The sequence below is a fragment of the Cupressus sempervirens genome, chromosome 7 (assembly GCF_028749045.1).
Source record: "Cupressus sempervirens isolate cs-2001-9-10 chromosome 7, ASM2874904v1, whole genome shotgun sequence".
In the NCBI taxonomy this organism is placed as follows: domain Eukaryota; kingdom Viridiplantae; phylum Streptophyta; class Pinopsida; order Cupressales; family Cupressaceae; genus Cupressus; species Cupressus sempervirens.
The window spans coordinates 664,288,628-664,306,033 of record NC_143124.1 but is presented as its reverse complement, the minus strand read 5'-3'; the positions used below and the strand labels follow the sequence as shown (position 1 = coordinate 664,306,033).

The following is a 17,406-nucleotide window of genomic DNA, read 5'->3' as shown; positions in this document are numbered from 1 at the left end:
CTTACAAGAATTTGTCACTTAAGCCTATGGGAGATAAAATATTTCAAGATATTCAATTGGTCTGATCTAATCTTATCTAAAAATTTCATATTTATATTTTACTTTACAATTTTAACTATCATTTCTTCGTAAACTCATGTCTCTATTGCATTCACTTAGCCCAACAATAAAATTAGTCCATATGTTAATGTTGCATTATTGAAATGTGTGATCTGCTTGACCTATTTTCATAGAAATTACATATTTTCTCATGTTGAGAATGCAAATCATCAATTTTGCCAATTTCTTCAATTTCCACTTGTGCACTCCACACCCAATGGAGCCTTTTTACCAGTTAGGTATTCTTCTTCATGGGTTAGTTAATTTTTTTGATTTAAGGTTAGCTTTTAGAGTGAACATATATTACTTTTTTGTTTGTATCTAAGAGAAATTCAGATAATACATTGTAGTTTAAATTCTTATACTTTTGAGAGTATAAATTTTCCCTAGATATTGTTAATATAGGTGGGATATTGTTAATGAACATATAAAGTAGTACAGATCAATAAGCTTGTTGTCATGAAATCTCTCATAAAAGAGATTGAAAGGCAATACTTACCTACATACGCATGTATATCTCAGGTTAGAATATTTGATATGTGATATATTGTTGAAATTGGTTTGAGTGAGAAGTAATTTTATTTTGGATGCGGTTATCTTCCCTACAAACTATATAGTTGACCAATTGTCAAAGAATCGAAAACACCATGGATTTTTCTAATAATTTCAGCATTTAATCTTCATGATCTGCATAGTTTATAGTCAAAAACAACAAAAAAATTGGAAAAAAAAATCACTACCTTTTCATGAATCTGGAAGAAAAAAAAAAGGTTTGATTTCGTTTTGTCTTTACTACCTTTTATTTCTATGTCCAATCATTTAAATTTAAATTTTGTCTGGCACACTTAAAAAATCTCTTTCTAACTTATTTGTCAATTCTTTTAATTCTTCAACAAGCATATTTCCTTTTAATGATTGAGTATGTGCATCGACTATCAGTTTTCCTATCATAAACATTGTCATTTTTTTATTGATTAGAGGCATCGTTTAAGAGTTTCAATGATTGAGACTTTCAGTTGTGTTTAAGTGCACTTAATTTTAAGAAACATTATGTCCTCTATAATAAGTTTTTCCCAACATTTGATATATAAAAAACTATTGGCTCACAATTTAATTTATGCTTTGGTTGCTAGATTCTGATACCCACGACTTCCATAGCTAGTGTGAGCTCCTCCATAATTGACCCCTATGTTGGTAGAATCGATTCAAAAACTAGAACTACTATAGCTACCTCCATCAATGGCAGGTCCATATCCTACACCATTCCCATGGCTTAGTGCACTATATCGATTATGTCCATATGAAGTGTACCCACCTCTACTCTTGGAGCAACAACATAGTTAGCATTCATTTTAGACCCATAAGGCCCTACCACACTCAACTTGAACCCATATCCAAAATATCTATCCTAGATGCACCAAGGGAAACAAAATGACTTAGTAGCCATTTTGGCTAACTTCACACACCTATAGTTTCTAATCCATATGTCCAAATTTGTTGATTTTTAAGGTGAACCTCTGTAGGCGAGTGAAGAGCTTAAAGCTAACTTTTTGGGTTCCTGCATTTACAAAGCTCTTTGAAGAATTTGTATTGTGTGAGGTGGTCTAAAAGTGTTATTTTAAAATGTTCACCCAAAACCTACCACTAAGACCCCCCAATAGTCGCTCACCCAAAACAAAAAACTTTTTGCACATGGAGCAATCAACAACCAAGAAAACTAAAAAATGATCTACTATCAGTACACGTGAAATCTTTTTTTGGGGCTTTTTATGACTAGTAATTGGGGGGTAAAGACATTGGTAGAGGTGGCCATAATGCAACAATTGGGCCATTTCCCCTATGCCATGCATAGGATCTATTTATCTAAAACAACTGACATCGCTACACTACTTTGATATGCTTTATGAGGAGGACCTCCTTGATTTAAATAATTTGAATGAAATTTTCATAAAATGGTGTAATAGAAATATGAATGCTATCCTACAAGTCAACCATAATTTATTTTGTAACTACATCATAAATCATAAAGAGTTGGTATTAAATAATTAGTCTTTGCAAAAAGCTTAAAATAATCTCTATACTTTGCTTCAATCCCATGTGTTTCTACTTTCAACAAGATATTTCATGTTCTATCAAGTCAGTGATCTAATGAATGTATTTGGCATTAGCCTTAACATACGACTTTATTTAATAACATTTTTCCCTTTATTTAATAACAACTATCCCCACCAATTCCTATAATCCTCCATCCCTATGTGACTGTACATTGTAACACTACCTATAATTCACCTTCATTATAAATGCATTTTGCAAAATGATCCATTTTTTATTAAAAATTTAGCTTCACAACAATCTCTAGAGTCAAATTCATCCAAGGACTTCATATAGAGTCTTCCTTCTCTTTTGTGCTTTTGAAAGATGCAAAAAACTCATACAAAATTATTAAGAACAAAGGAGAAGCATTGTTGTAGCTAATCTCACATACAAACCAAGTCTATGAAGCTACTTCTAGAGAGTGATAAAGTTTGACATTCTAAAACTCTTCCTTTGTTCAAATTATTAGTTGTTTTTTTGGCTTTGCAAGTAATCCATTACTTTATTGTACAAATTGACATTTGTTGAATTCAAAGAAGATTCACACAAAAAAATGATCACGCCAATATCAAGTAAGTCGAGTTTCCTTTTCATTGCCTTTTACATTACAATAATTCTAAATTTTCTGCCATAAATAATCATATATACTTCCTCTAATCAATTATGGCCATCAATATGACTCAAATAATGTTTGTGTTTGCATATAAAAATGTATCTTTAAGTATTTGTACATTTCAAACCAACTATTGAATTGAGATGTCATTCAGTACGTACAATATTTAAGTTGTACAATTTTTGAGCCTCTATAGAAGTTAGTAGTGTGTATATCACCCAATTCAAAAAAACAACTAATTTAAATATACTATCAATTCTAAATCCTTCATTTTATTATATATATCTTTAATTTTGCTTTCAAAATATAAAAACCTATCGGCATATCCTTGCACCTCTTTCTTGGGCAAGTGCTAGTAGATACTCTAATCAATCCTTGTTCTTTAAATAAGATGCACTAATTTAGTTTCCTTTACAGGGTGTTTTAATTTAAAAATTCAATGCACCTCTTTTCCTCCAATCCAAGCTTAGGATCCCAACCTTAATGGCCAATCCTCCTTTCTCTTCTATCACATTTTACTTTTTCCGAAAGATCGACCATATCAATTAAAAAAACATATCTTTTTATATAAAATATAAAACCATTGAGCGAATTTATACGTGCTTTATCTTTAATAGGTGGCATACACGCAAAGACCTGGATACTCTTTAAAGCTGCCACGGCTACACCATTCTGCCACATCCACGTGTCCACCCCCCATAACACCAACAAACGTATAAACTTCATATCACATGTAACGGCAGAAATCAGAAGACGCAGAAGAATTAGAGATGGCGAAGTTGGTGGAGAAGGCGAAAGAGTTCGTAGCAGAAAAGATAGCAGGAGTAGAGAAACCAGCAGCAGATGTTACAGACATTTGTTTGAAACATGTGAGCAAAGACTCCATAACTTTAGAGGCGGCTGTGGATGTAATGAATCCCTACAGTCATCATCTTCCTATCGCTGAAATCTCCTACAGGCTACGAAGCGCTCACAGGTAACTCTTTTCCTCTATTTGTTTTCTCTTCTGATTAGAGAGTGGATGTGGGTTTTGATTTAACGTCTTAAATAATCATATATTAAGGTTTGATTCTTAGATTATTTAAATTTTGATTAGACGACTTATACATCATACATTGAGTCTTGATTCTTAGACTAATTTAATCTTATATATGTTGTCAGATTAAATATTCAAAGTTGATTTGCGTGTTTAATTTTTTCTTTGTATGTGATGTTTAACGCTGGTCGAGATTTAGATTAGTTTGATTTTGATTGGAATGCTTAAACATCACACACTAATACTCAAATCCTAGAATCTTAGGCTAAGAACTCTATTGTTAAATAATTGAAATTAACTTACTTTTTCAAGTTTAATTATTTCTCAATATGACTGATTTTGATTTCTAAACAGAATAATAGCAACCGGTACGATTGTAGATCCCGGATCAATAATGGCAAAGGAGAAGACAAGGTTCAATATTCCAGTAAAAGTGCCCTACAATTTTATGGTGAGCATTGTGAAAGATGTTGGGAGGGACTGGGATTTGGACTATGAGTGGGAAGTTGGCCTCACCATGCGCATTCCCATTGTGGGCAAATTTACTCTTCCTCTCTCCAAAGAAGGCACCATGAGGCTGCCTTCCTTTTCAGATATCTTCTAGATATTGGGAAGGCCTGCTTGCTCACTAGCCGTATATTTCATAAATATATTTCACTTTATAACAAATTAATGGACAGTAATTGTTTTTCATTTTTAAATTGAAGGTTAAGAAGTTGTTTGAAATCAAAGGTTAAGAAGTAGTTGAAATTGTATTCACCTTTACATTTATCTCTAAACTTCTTTATCTGCCTTCCTGGCTCTGTTTTAAAAGAGGCCCTACTTACGTGGCTCTTGCTCTGGTTTATAAGGAAACTAGAGGATTTTCCATGAATTTTATTTATTTTGTTCTGATTTAGAAATATTTTGTATTGTATAGTATAATGAATTATAATCTGTACTTACCTAAGTAGTAAAAGTAATAGTAGAAATAATTATTATTATTGTAAGTATTAAATATATTAATATTTTAATTATTATTAGTTTTTTTATAGTTATAGTAGAAATGATATTTTTTCTATAATTAAAGAAGTGTGTTAAGAGTTCTTCAATAAATTTTATCTTCACTTGAACGAAAGTTCTGTGCATGCTAAGCTTGTGAGAAGGTCATAGGATGACTAACTTATTGATAAGCTCGATAATTGATGTGATTTGATGATGATCACAAGGAGCATTACATGGACTCATTTAATGAAATGAGGATAGGGTTTAAAATTTATATTCCACTCCTAACAATAGTGATAACAATAAATGATACTTTGGTGATCAAATTCTTTAATTTCAAGCTCCTCTTCGAGAAGTAGTACTACTACAACATGAGAATTGGTGTAATCTTCAAGAAATCTTTGACAAATTTTTATATCAACACATGCATCATCATAAAAAACAATGTATGTGAATGATAGAAGTTACAAATTCTCATATCAACACATACACCATCATAAAGAACATTGCATAAGAATAATAGAAGTTAAACATGTGCATGAAAGGGGTATAAAATAACTTTGCACAATGATTTAGAATCACTAAAACATCAAAAACTAAAACATCAAAAGTATAAACCAAGAAATTCACCAACACACCATTTTTCCCATTGCAATCAAAATTATTCAGCTAAACTAAACTTAATCTAAATGAGGGAATTTAAGAGAATGAACAATCACTAAAACATACCAAGTATTCACCAAATTTAAACATTCAAACTTTATTATATCAATAGCTCGAATAGCACCAATCTGAAAAAAATATATATCTTACAAATAAGAAGTGGGGCTTTTCTATAGGTTAACAAATACAATGGGTGGCCCACATGAAAACAATAACTAATGGCCTAGATCATGCCATGTCAAACCTTATTAGGGTTAAAGAAAAGAAAAGATAATAAAATAATCTACATTAATGCAATAAGGAATCCACTACTATAATGGGTAATAAATGCCCACTACGCATGTTTGTTCGACAAGGGTACAATAAATGACCATTAAGTATATACCCACTATGATTGACTCTATTTTCTAAAGTCATGAAATCAATCTAGCAATGTCACCAACTCTTCTATACTGATGCTTGGTGTTGATTCCTTCTTGAATTCCATAATTGCAATCGATCTTGAACCACCTTGCTTAAACATTCCTCCCAATTTGGTAGAAAGTCTTGAGAGGTGTACATGGTATTCGAGGAGATGAAGAAGTTGTCAAAATCATCTCTCTTGAAAAAATTCAAGAACTTCTGCAACTTGCCTTTCAAGTTTCCTAATGTTATTATATCCTCTACCAATCTCCATGACAACAAGGATGCAATAGCATTAGAAACTTCTTTCCTGATGTTGTCGACTATCTTTCTCAATTAAGTAGATTCTTTGGTGAAGATATCAAATATTTTCTTGGCTATGACCATTGCATCGTACCATCAAGGAAGTCATAGACATCCCCTTTTCCGATAGCTTTGGGGTCTCCATCAAACTTTGAATATCAAAGATCACTTCATCCTGGTAAATATGCTCATCCTCATATGATTCCTCCATGTATTGGATCTTGGAGGGCATAACTAATATGATACTTTGAACTTGCACCAATTCCTTTGCGTTCTTGAAGGCTTCTTCTTGAACTCTTTTCACCCAAACCTTTCTATCTTGAGAAATCTACTTGATCTTATCAATATCATCTACTACTTTAGCTAAAACACCCATTAGAGAGACAAAGGATGAACCTTCATCTTTTACTAGACAAAGCAAGTTGTTTATAAATTGACACAAGGCCTTGATTTCTCTTTTCTATTTAGAGTTGGTCTCCCTTTTCTAGCTTATGCATCCTTTCTTTCAATGTTTGAGAGTGAAAACATCAAATTCCTCTATTATTATCTCACACTAAGCATGAAAAAGATTGTTTTTTGTTACATCTTACTCATATGGCACGATGTGATCTTTGGTCTTATTGACTGTATAGGAGTTGTAATTTGCAAAATCCTAGACCTTGATTCTCTCCTAAAAACCTTAGTGAAAATTTTTCTTTCCCTTTTTCATTAGATTGGTTGATTCAGTCCAAAATTTCCTATAATTCAACTATTGGGCCAACCTCCATTTCTTAACTTTTTTAAATCTGCTACCTTAACCACTCTGGAAAAGGTATACTCTGATCTCCTTGGAGCACTAATAGTTCTTTCCCTTAGATTTCTTGAATTTTGATCTTCTCTTCACCTACAAGGCTTTCCACTATCACTTCAAGAGCTCCAACTTCTATGGTTGGAAGCTTTGCCACTTTTGTAGGAACTTCTTCCTCTTTTGGAATAGCCTTAGTTCCTATCATTTCTCTCTCCAAGATTGTAGTGAGACTTTCCTCAGTAGCCATAACTTGATCTTCACATTTCCCCAATGCAAGTTTCCCATAAGCATTTGTACTCAACCTATCCTATTGACCTTTTCAACTCTTCTTCTCACTCAAATCTCATTATGCTTGTCTCCACTTCTTGTCTCTTAAAATTTTATATCTCTTGAACAGTAGGAGTGTGACTTGGCGAAGAGGGAATGTTTCCATACTTTTGATTCTCTAGTTGAGGCTCCTAAATGTCTGACCTACTCTTGAGATGCCTTTCTTTAGCTAACTCTTTCCCTTTACTATGTTCCACATAGATTCTGATGGAGTTTTTCTTTCTTCAATATTCCCTTCAAATATTTGCATTTGTTATTCATCCCTAAGTGGTTGATGGCCAATCAATCAATATGTGAATTCATTTTCCATCACATCTATTTTGTTGATTTTATGTTCAATTTACCACTTTGTAAAATCCAAGATTGACTTTGTTAGTATGTTAAGATTTGAGGTCCTCTTTCCTTTATCATTCACATTGATGAACTGCCTTTCCAAGATTGAATCCCTTTCACTACATTTGGTTCTTCCTCCATCTAATTAGGCACTTAGAATATGTTGCATGTTCTAATCATATTCAAAGACAATCTTGAATGCATTCTCTTTCTAATTTTGTTTTGATTTACAACATTTTCTCAAAAATTCTTTAGATGAACTTTACATTGGTACTTTGATCCTGTTACTAATTTTATCTTGTTGTAAGGATCAAAATTAGACTTTTTTTTATATAAAGTGGCAAATGGACGAAGTGAAGTTAATTTAATGACCTCTCTACTTCCTTTAGACATGTGCATATCTCTTTTTTTCCTTCTCCTATAAAAATTGAGAAATTCAATGGCAACTTCTTCTCCCCCTTCTGAATCTTGTCATACAGTGTAAGGTTTTGAGTAAGCTATAACAAGAGCCGATTATTGGTTGAGTACCTTAGAAGACTATATGACTTCAAAGAAAATCCTTGAACTAAGATGTATGAAATGGTAGGGAATTGAATGAACAAGGCTCCATAATCTTCTATCAACTTCATTGCTTCAACCGATAATCTCGCATGCAACTTCTATTGCAAAGTCCTAATAGTCTGCATGACAAAGACATCATTAACTCTGACATAGTTATCCCTCAAATGCATATGAAATTGTGTGTAGCAATCATGAACTTTCAAATGAATATTGACATGTTTGATATCATGGAACATGACACTTATTAAGCCAAAACAATATTCTATTATGTAGCATTGGATTAGCAAAAATATTTATGTTGTCATGACCTATATATTCATAAGAAACATTATTGAATTGTGATGATAATTTTAGTGCACTATGACATTGTACCTACAACATGTTTATCTACATGTAATAGGCTACTTTAAAAAGCTTGTAAAAATATGCAACAATTGCTTATTCCAACCTGAATTAGAGATGACTCTAACTTATATTAACATTTTTAAGTAGGAGATAATTTCCACAGCAAGTCAAATTATGATATTGCTATCAAGATTTAACTGTATAATTTTTGAATCAATATATTGACATGGCTATCTCCTTCGCTTAGTACTAGAAGAAAATGCAAATTATTGCCAAGTGATTGCATCAATTCTGAACGCAAAGAATTACGCCCCAACAAACGAAATATCACAGTCCTGATCGAAACCTATGATCTACATCCTAGGCAAAGGAAATAGATTTAACAAGATGGGATAATTGATATAATATTAAACAAGAGAAAGTCACGGTAAGTGGTTTTATTTAGCATTTATTTAACAAAACAAGGCAGTGTTTAATTAATGAAGGGATTCATTATTTCCAAAGGTGACGGTTTCAATGAAGAGGCGCGACCTCTCCTTAGGGATACAAGGGGAGAATAAAACATTTGGGAGGGGCATCAATGAAGAACAAGTATACAAGGAATTAGGAGCACAAATAAGTATTGAAGGTTATTGCCATGGGTGAAGATGATGACAATGTTTGGAGTGGTTTAAATGCTTTGGCCAAAGGGATGAACAAATCTCATGCCAATATAGAAGAGCAAGAAGACATTATTAATATATTTCACTTTATAACAAATTAATGGACAGTAATTGTTTTTCATTTTTAAATTGAAGGTTAAGAAGTAGTTGAAATTGTATTCACCTTTACATTTATCTCTAAACTTCTTTATCTGCCTTCCTGGCTCTATTTTAAAAGAGGCCCTACTTACGTGGCTCTTGCTCTGGTTTATAAGGAAACTAGAGGATTTTCCATGAATTTTATTTATATGTTCTGATTTAGAAATATTTTGTATTGTATAGTATAATGAATTATAATCTGTACTTACCTAAGTAGTAAAAGTAATAGTAAAAATAATAATAATTATTATAAGTATTAAATATATTAATATTTTAATTATTACTAGTTTTTTATAGTTATAGTAGAAATGATATTTTTTCTATAATTAAAGAAGTGTATGTTAAGAGTTCTTCAATAAATTTTATCTTCACTTGAACGAAAGTTCCGTGCATGCTAAGCTTGTGAGAAGGTCATAGGATGACTAACCTATTGATAAGCTTGATAATTGATGTGATTTGATGATGATCACAAGGAGCATTACATGGACTCATTTAATGAAATGAGGATAGGGTAAAAATTTTATATTCCACTCCTAACAATAGTGATAACAATAAATGATACTTTGGTGATCAAATTCTTTAATTTCAAGCTCCTCTTCGAGAAGTAGTACTACTACAACATGAGAATTGGTGTAATCTTCAAGAAATATTTGACAAATTTTTATATCAACACATGCATCATCATAAAAAACAATGTATGTGAATGATAAAGTTACAAATTCTCATATCAACACATACACCATCATAAAGAACATTGCATAAGAATAATAGAAGTTGAACATGTGCATGAAAGGGGTATAAAATAACTTTGCACAATGATTTAGAATCACTAAAACATCAAAAGTATAAACCAAGAAATTCACCAAAACATCATCTTTCCCATTACAATTAGAATTATTTAGCTAAACTAAACTTAATCTAAATGAGGGAATTTAAGAGAATGAACAATCACTAAAACACACCAAGTATTCACCAAATTTAAAACATTCAAACTTTATTATATCAATAGCTCGAATAGCACCAATCTCAAAAAAAAATCTATCTTACAAATAAGAAGTGGGGCTTTTTTATAGGTTAACAAATACAATGGGTGGCCCAGATGAAAACAATAACTAATGGCCTAGATCATGCCATGTCAACCTAATTAGGGTTAAAGGAAAGAAAAGAAAAGAAAATAATCTACATTAATGCAATAAGGAATTCACTACTATAATGGGTAATAAATGCCCACTATGCATGTTTGTTCGACAAGGGTACAATAAATGACCATTAAGTATACACCCACTATGATTGACTCTATTTTTTGAAGTCATGAAATCAATCCAACAATGTCTCCAACTCTTCTATACTGATGCTTGGTGTTAATTCCTTCTTGAATTCCATAATTGCAATCGATCTTGAACCACCTTGCTTAAACATTCCTCCCAATTGGGTAGAAAGTCTTGAGAGATGTACATGGTATTCAAGGAGATGAAGAAGTTGTCAAAATCATCTCTCTTGGAAACATTCAAGAACTTCTCCAACTTGCCTTTCAAGTTTCCTAATGTTATTATGTCCTCTACCAATCTCCATGACAACAAGGATGCAATAGCATTAGAAAATTCTTTCTTGATGTTGTCGACTATCTTTCTCAATTAAGCAAATTCTTTGGTGAAGATATCATATGTTTTCTTGGTTATGACCATTGCATCATACCATCAAGGAAGTCATAGACATCCCCTTTGCCAATAGCTTTGGGGTCTCCATCAAACTTTGAATATCAAAGATCACTTCATCCTGGTAAATACGCTCATCCTCATATGACATCCTCATATTAGATCTTGGAGGGCATAACTAATATGATACTTTGAACTTGCACCAATTCCTTTGCATTCTTGAAGGCTTCTTCTTGAACTCTTTCCACCCAAACCTTTCTACCTTGAGAAATCTACTTGATCTTATCAATATCATCTACTACTTTAGCCGAAACACCCATTAGAGAGACAAAGGATGAACCTTCATCTTTCATTAGACAAAGCAAGTTGTTTATAAATTGACACAAGGCCTTGATTTCTCTTTTCTATTTAGAGCTAGTATCCCTTTTCTAGCTTATGCATCCTTTCTTTCAATGTTTGAGAGTGAAAACATCAAATTCCTCTATTATTATCTCACACTAAGCATGAAAAAGATTGGTTTTTGTTACATCTTACTCATATGGCACGATGTGATCTTTGATCTTATTGACTGTATAGGAGTTGTAATTTGCAAAATCCTAGACCTTGATTGTCTCATAAAAACCTTAGTGAACATTTTTCTTTCCCTTTTTCATTAGACTCAAAATTTCCTATAATTCAAATATTGGGTCAACCTCCATTTCTTAACTTTTCTAAATCTGCTACCTTAACCACTCTGGAAAAGGTATACTCTGATCTCCTTGGAGCACTAATAGTTCTTTCCCTTAGATTTCTTGAATTTTGATCTTCTCTTCACCTACAAGGCTTTTCACTATCACTTCAAGAGCTCCAACTTCTATGGTTGGAAGCTTTGCCACTTTTGTAGGAACTTCTTCCTCTTCTAGAATAACCTTAGTTCCTATCATTTCTCTCTCCAAGATTGTAGTGAGACTTTCCTCAGTAGCCATAACTTGATCTTCACCTTTCCCCAATGCAAGTTTCCCATAAGCATTTGTACTCAACCTATCCTATTGACCTTGTCAACTCTTCTTCTCACTCAAATCTCATTATGCTTGTCTCCAATTCTTGTCTCTTAAAATTTTATATCTCTTGAATAGTAGGAGTGTGACTTGGCGAAGAGGGAATGTTCCCATACTTTTGATTCTCTAGTTGAGGCTCCTAAATGTCTGACCTACTCTTGAGATGCCTTTCTTTAGCTAACTCTTTCCCTTTACTATGTTCCACATAGATTCTGATGGATTTTTTCTTTCTTCAATATTCCCTTCAAATATTTGCATTGGTTATTCATCCCTAAGTGGTCGATGGCCAATCAATCAATATGTGAATTCATTTTCCATCACATCTATTTTGTTGATTTTATGTTCAATTTACCACTTTGTAAAATCCAAGACTAACTTCGTTAGTATGTTAAGATTTGAGGTCCTCTTTCCTTTGTCATTCACATTGATGAACTACCTTTCCAAGATTTAATCCCTTTTGCACTACATTTGGTTCTTCCTCCATCTAACTAGGCACTTGGAATATGTTGCATGTTCTAATCATATTCAAAGACAATCTTGAATGCATTCTCTTTCTAATTTTGTTTTGATTTACAACATTTTCTCAAAAATTCTTTAGGTGAACTTTACATTGGTACTTTGATCCCATTACTAATTTTATCTTGTTGTAAGGATCAAAATTAGAGTTTTTTTATATAAAGTGGCAAATGGATGAAGTGAAGTTAATTTGATGACCTCTCTACTTCCTTTAGACATGTGCATATCTCTTTTTTCCCTTCTCCTATGAAAATTTAGAAATTCAATGGCAACTTCTTCTCCCCCTTCTAAATCTTGTCATATAGTGTAAGGTTTTGAGTAAGCTATAAAAAGAGTGGATTATTGGTTGAGTACCTTAGAAGACTGTATGATTTCAAAGAAAATCCTTGAACTGAGATGTATGGAAAGGTAGGGAATTGAATGAACAAGGCTCCATAATCTTCTACCAACTTCATTGCTTCAACCGATAATCTCACATGCAACTTCTATTGCAAAGTCCTAATAGTCTGCATGACAAAGACATCATTAACTCTAACATAGTTATCCCTTGAATGCATATGAAATTGTGTGTAGCAATCATGAACTTTCAAATGAAGATTTACATGTCTGATATCATGGAACATAACACTTATTAAGCCAAAACAATATTATATTATGTAGCATTGGATTAGCAGAAATATTTATGTTGTCATGACCTATATATTCATAAGAAACATTATTGAATTGTGATGATAATTTTAGTACACTATGACATTGCACTTACAACTTATTTATCTACATGTAATAGGCTACTTTAAAAAGCTTGTAAAAATTTGCAACAATTGTTTATTCCAACCTGAATTAGAGATGACTCTAACTTATATTAACATTTTTAAGTAGGAGATAATTTCCACAGCAAGTCAAATTATGATATTGCTATCAAAATTTAACTGTATAGTTTTTGAATCAATATATTGACATGGCTATCTCCTCCGCTTAGTACTAGAAGAAAATGCAAAGTATTGCCAAGTGATTGCATCAATTCTGAACGCAAAGAATTACGCCCCAACAAACGAAATATCACAGCCCTGATCGGAACCTATGATCTACATCCTAGGCAAAGGAAATAGATTTAACAAGATGGGATAATTGATATAATATTAAACAAGAGAAAGTCACGGTAAGTGATTTTATTTAGCATTTATTTAACAAAACAAGGCAGTGTTTAATTAATGAAGGGATGCATTATTTCCAAAGGTGACGGTTTCAATGAAGAGGCGCGACCTCTCCTTAGGGATACAAGGGGAGAATAAAACATTTGGGAGGGGCATCAATGAAGAACAAGTATACAAGGAATTACGAGCACAAATAAGTATTGAAGGTTATTGCCATGGGTGAAGATGATGACAATGTTTGGAGTGGTTTAAATGCTTTGGCCAAAGGGATGAACAAATCTCATGCCAATATAGAAGAGCAAGAAGACATCGTTGATGTTTCAAAAGAACACATTATTTTTGTTTCAAGTGAAGATTATCCTCAAGTTCATATTCCACCAAGTGCTCCTCCCCTTGCGAGTGGAGATGGAGATGGAATTATGAATAGTAATAGTGGTGAAGTGCAAATTATAACATTGGAAGCAGAGCCTCCACATTGGATGCCGGATAGTAGCTCAACTATTTGCATGCAATGTTTGGAGCCTTCAAAGCCCTCACTCGTTGTAGGCACCACTGCCGTTTCTGTGGAGGAATATTTTGTTGGTCATGCTCAACTGGAAGGTGCCTCTTACCTCTTAAATTTAAACAAAGAGACCCTCAGAGAGTCTGTGATGCATGTTGTGCAAGGTTGGAACCATTTCAGAGATACTTGATACCTCGTATTAGTAATGCTGCTCAGATTGCAACGCATGATGTAACTGATTGGACTTGTATGAGGGGATGGCTCAATACCCCTCTTGGCATGTCCATGGAACAAGATATATACAAGGCAACAAATATCCTAAGAAGTTATTGTAAGGTAGATTAGTTTTCCTTTTTCTTTTAATCAAGAAGGTGTCTTTGCTATCTGTTCAGCAGTTCATTTTTTGGCAAGCGGGACTAAAGTAGTCCCTCTTGGTACACATGGACACGCCCAAAAATGTATTCATACTATTTAAACCTGAGATGGTGCCCTTAAGCAAGAGACTGTGATTTTCTTGTAACAATTTAGCTTGTATAATACCACGGGGATGTGCCCCCCCCTGCCCCGTGTCCTTGAGATGGGGATACACTAAGGACTGGGGACTCGTTCTCCATGAGATGGGGATACACTAAGGACTGGGGACTCGTTCTCCAGATTCCCCCACCTCTGTCAAGAATGGGGATGTTTCACTGTTGATTATTTGTTGATTCTGACTATTTATGTTTGAAGTTCTATATACAATGTTCAAGCATTTACTCTTTTATATCTTTAAATCTTATATTGCAATACATTTTTTCATGACTAGCATATTAAGTACCATATATATAGTATATACAACCCCGCCCAGCGGCACCACCATATTTCACCACCTCCATCAAGGATGGGGGATGTCCTGCTGTTCTGATACGATTATAGATGTTTAATGTTTGATATTCATTGTTCAAGCATTTACTCTTTTACATCTCTATATATCTTATATTGCAATACATCTTTTCATAACTAGCATTTTAAGTAGCATATGTATGGTATATACAACTCTGCCAACATCTCTCCACTGTCCCCAAATTAAAGCCCCTCTATCCCCGATCCCGAAAACTTGTCCTCCCATTCCCACATCCCACTGTCCCAGGGTGGTGTAACTATGCATTGTATGTTATGCTGTCATGAATTTGAACGGGCTGTAAAATCAAAGATTTTTAATAATTGTTTTTTGGGGATTAGTATTGAATAAGTGGTATCTTGTACAGATTGGTAGATTGAAGGCAGAAGAATTCATACCAGAAGCTGTTTTAAGAGGAGCCAAGGGATTCGCCATCTTATCTGTTGCAAAGGGAGGAATGGTTGTGACCTACAAATTGGGAACGGGGTTGGTTATTGTTAGAAAAGATGATGGTTCTTGGTCTGCGCCATCAAGTATTGTCTCATATGGTGTGGGATGGGGAGCACAGGTCTGATTTACTGCTTATGTGGAGGTTTTAAAAATCCTTTTTCGGCGTTCAAATTTTGAAAAGATAGAGAATTTTATTTTAACTTTATCATATTTTCACTATTCATTTGAATGCAAAAATTTGTTTCTAGATTCGATTGTATATGTTTTTTTATCATTATGTTTCAATAATCTATCATCAGAATGAGAGGAAAAAAGAATATTTAGATTGACTCACTTTTATGTTTCTTGCACACAGATGGGAGGGGAGCTTACTGATTTTGTTATTGTTCTTCGCAATCCCAAAGCAGTGAAAGCTTTCAGTAGTAGTACACATTTCTCTCTGGGGGCAGGATTAAGTGTAGCAGCTGGAGTATTGGGAAGAGTTGCAGAGGCAGACATTCGAGCTGGAGATTCTGGAATGGCTGCTTGTTACACATACAGTTCTAGTAAAGGTCATATTTTTCGATCATTATAATAATTGACTAGGAATCAAGTCTTAGTGTGTGATGTTCATATAATAATTGATTAGGAAATTGGTTCCATTATGATCATTTTTCTTTGTAGATAATAGACTAACACTTAAGTTATTTATCATTGTGTTGTAAACTCTTGTCTTTTTATGATCATCTTTTATCTCCAACACATTTTAGAAGAGATAAATTTACTTGGTTGAATTTAACTTTTTCCAAATGTTTTGTGCTGCAATTTTCTACTGTTTGATATTTCTGTGCACATCTAAAAATGAATGTTTTTAATTCGACTTGGGTGTAGGTGCATTTGTGGGAGTGTCTCTTGAGGGAAATATTGTATCCGTTCGGTCACAAACAAACTCACGTTTCTATGGAGATCCATTTTTAACTCCGCCAGACATTCTACTTGGCTCTGTTGAACGTCCAAAGGCAGCAGCACCTCTCTACAGTGCCGTGTATGATCTTTTAAAAAAATTAAAAAGATGATATTAAGGAACTTGTTGGATAGAACTTCATCGCCCAATTCTTTGAAAAAAGGAAAAATTGTGCTTGTAAGATTTTATCAAGTGGCAAGTTATAAAGATCAAGGAGCATCGTCAGATCTTAGGATTAAAAAGCATGTTAAATTTATTTTGCCCTCTTCACTCAATATTGTCTCCAATATTTAAATAATAATAAACTAAAATTTGCTTGCACTTCAGATTAATATTCAGTATTATTCTTCACTTGTTTATGTACACAATTATTTAAAACTTAAATTAAAAATACAATTGCAGTTGCTTTGCTTAATTTGGGGAAATATTTATGTTCATAAGAGTCAATTTTTATCAACCTTTATTTTGGGTCATTCAAAACTAAAGGTCTTGTGTACTAGTTTAATTGACTTCAACATATTCTTCTTTTGTAGATGAGAGAGAAACAATGATTTGCTTCTTTGAACTTCATGTAATCAAACCAGAACCAAAGAAGAAATAATTTTCAAATGTAGGTCCTTGTGGTCCTCTACACTACCTCCCTAATATGAATCACTAGAGCCAACAAGATTGAATATTTTCGAAGAGTAATAATGAATACCAAAATTTATAGTTCCTTTCACGTAGTCAAAATCTTTTTGGCTTCCTACATATGACCCTAATGGATTTGTTATGTACCTTGAAATAAGTGAAATTGAATAAGTAATATCACATCTTATGTGGGTTAGAAACATCAAAATCCCATCAATACTTTTGTAATGTCCCTCATCAACTAATATAACACCATATTCTCTATACAATATAACTCCATGAGCACTTGGAT

General features: G+C 33.2%; 1 protein-coding gene and 1 pseudogene across 1 annotated transcript; both read left to right on the top strand.

Moving 5' to 3' along the window:
* Window positions 1-3,498: 3,498 nt before the first annotated feature.
* On the top strand, window positions 3,499-4,543 carry LOC149548419 (late embryogenesis abundant protein Lea14-A-like). The gene is made up of 2 exons (XM_089794855.1): window positions 3,499-3,782; window positions 4,197-4,543. The coding sequence occupies exons 1-2, from the start codon at window positions 3,577-3,579 to the stop codon at window positions 4,444-4,446; spliced, it is 456 nt and encodes a 151-aa protein (XP_089650981.1). The 5' UTR covers window positions 3,499-3,576; the 3' UTR covers window positions 4,447-4,543.
* A 9,381-nt stretch (window positions 4,544-13,924) lies between these two features.
* On the top strand, window positions 13,925-16,596 carry LOC149548418 (uncharacterized; annotated as a pseudogene).
* Window positions 16,597-17,406: the final 810 nt, after the last annotated feature.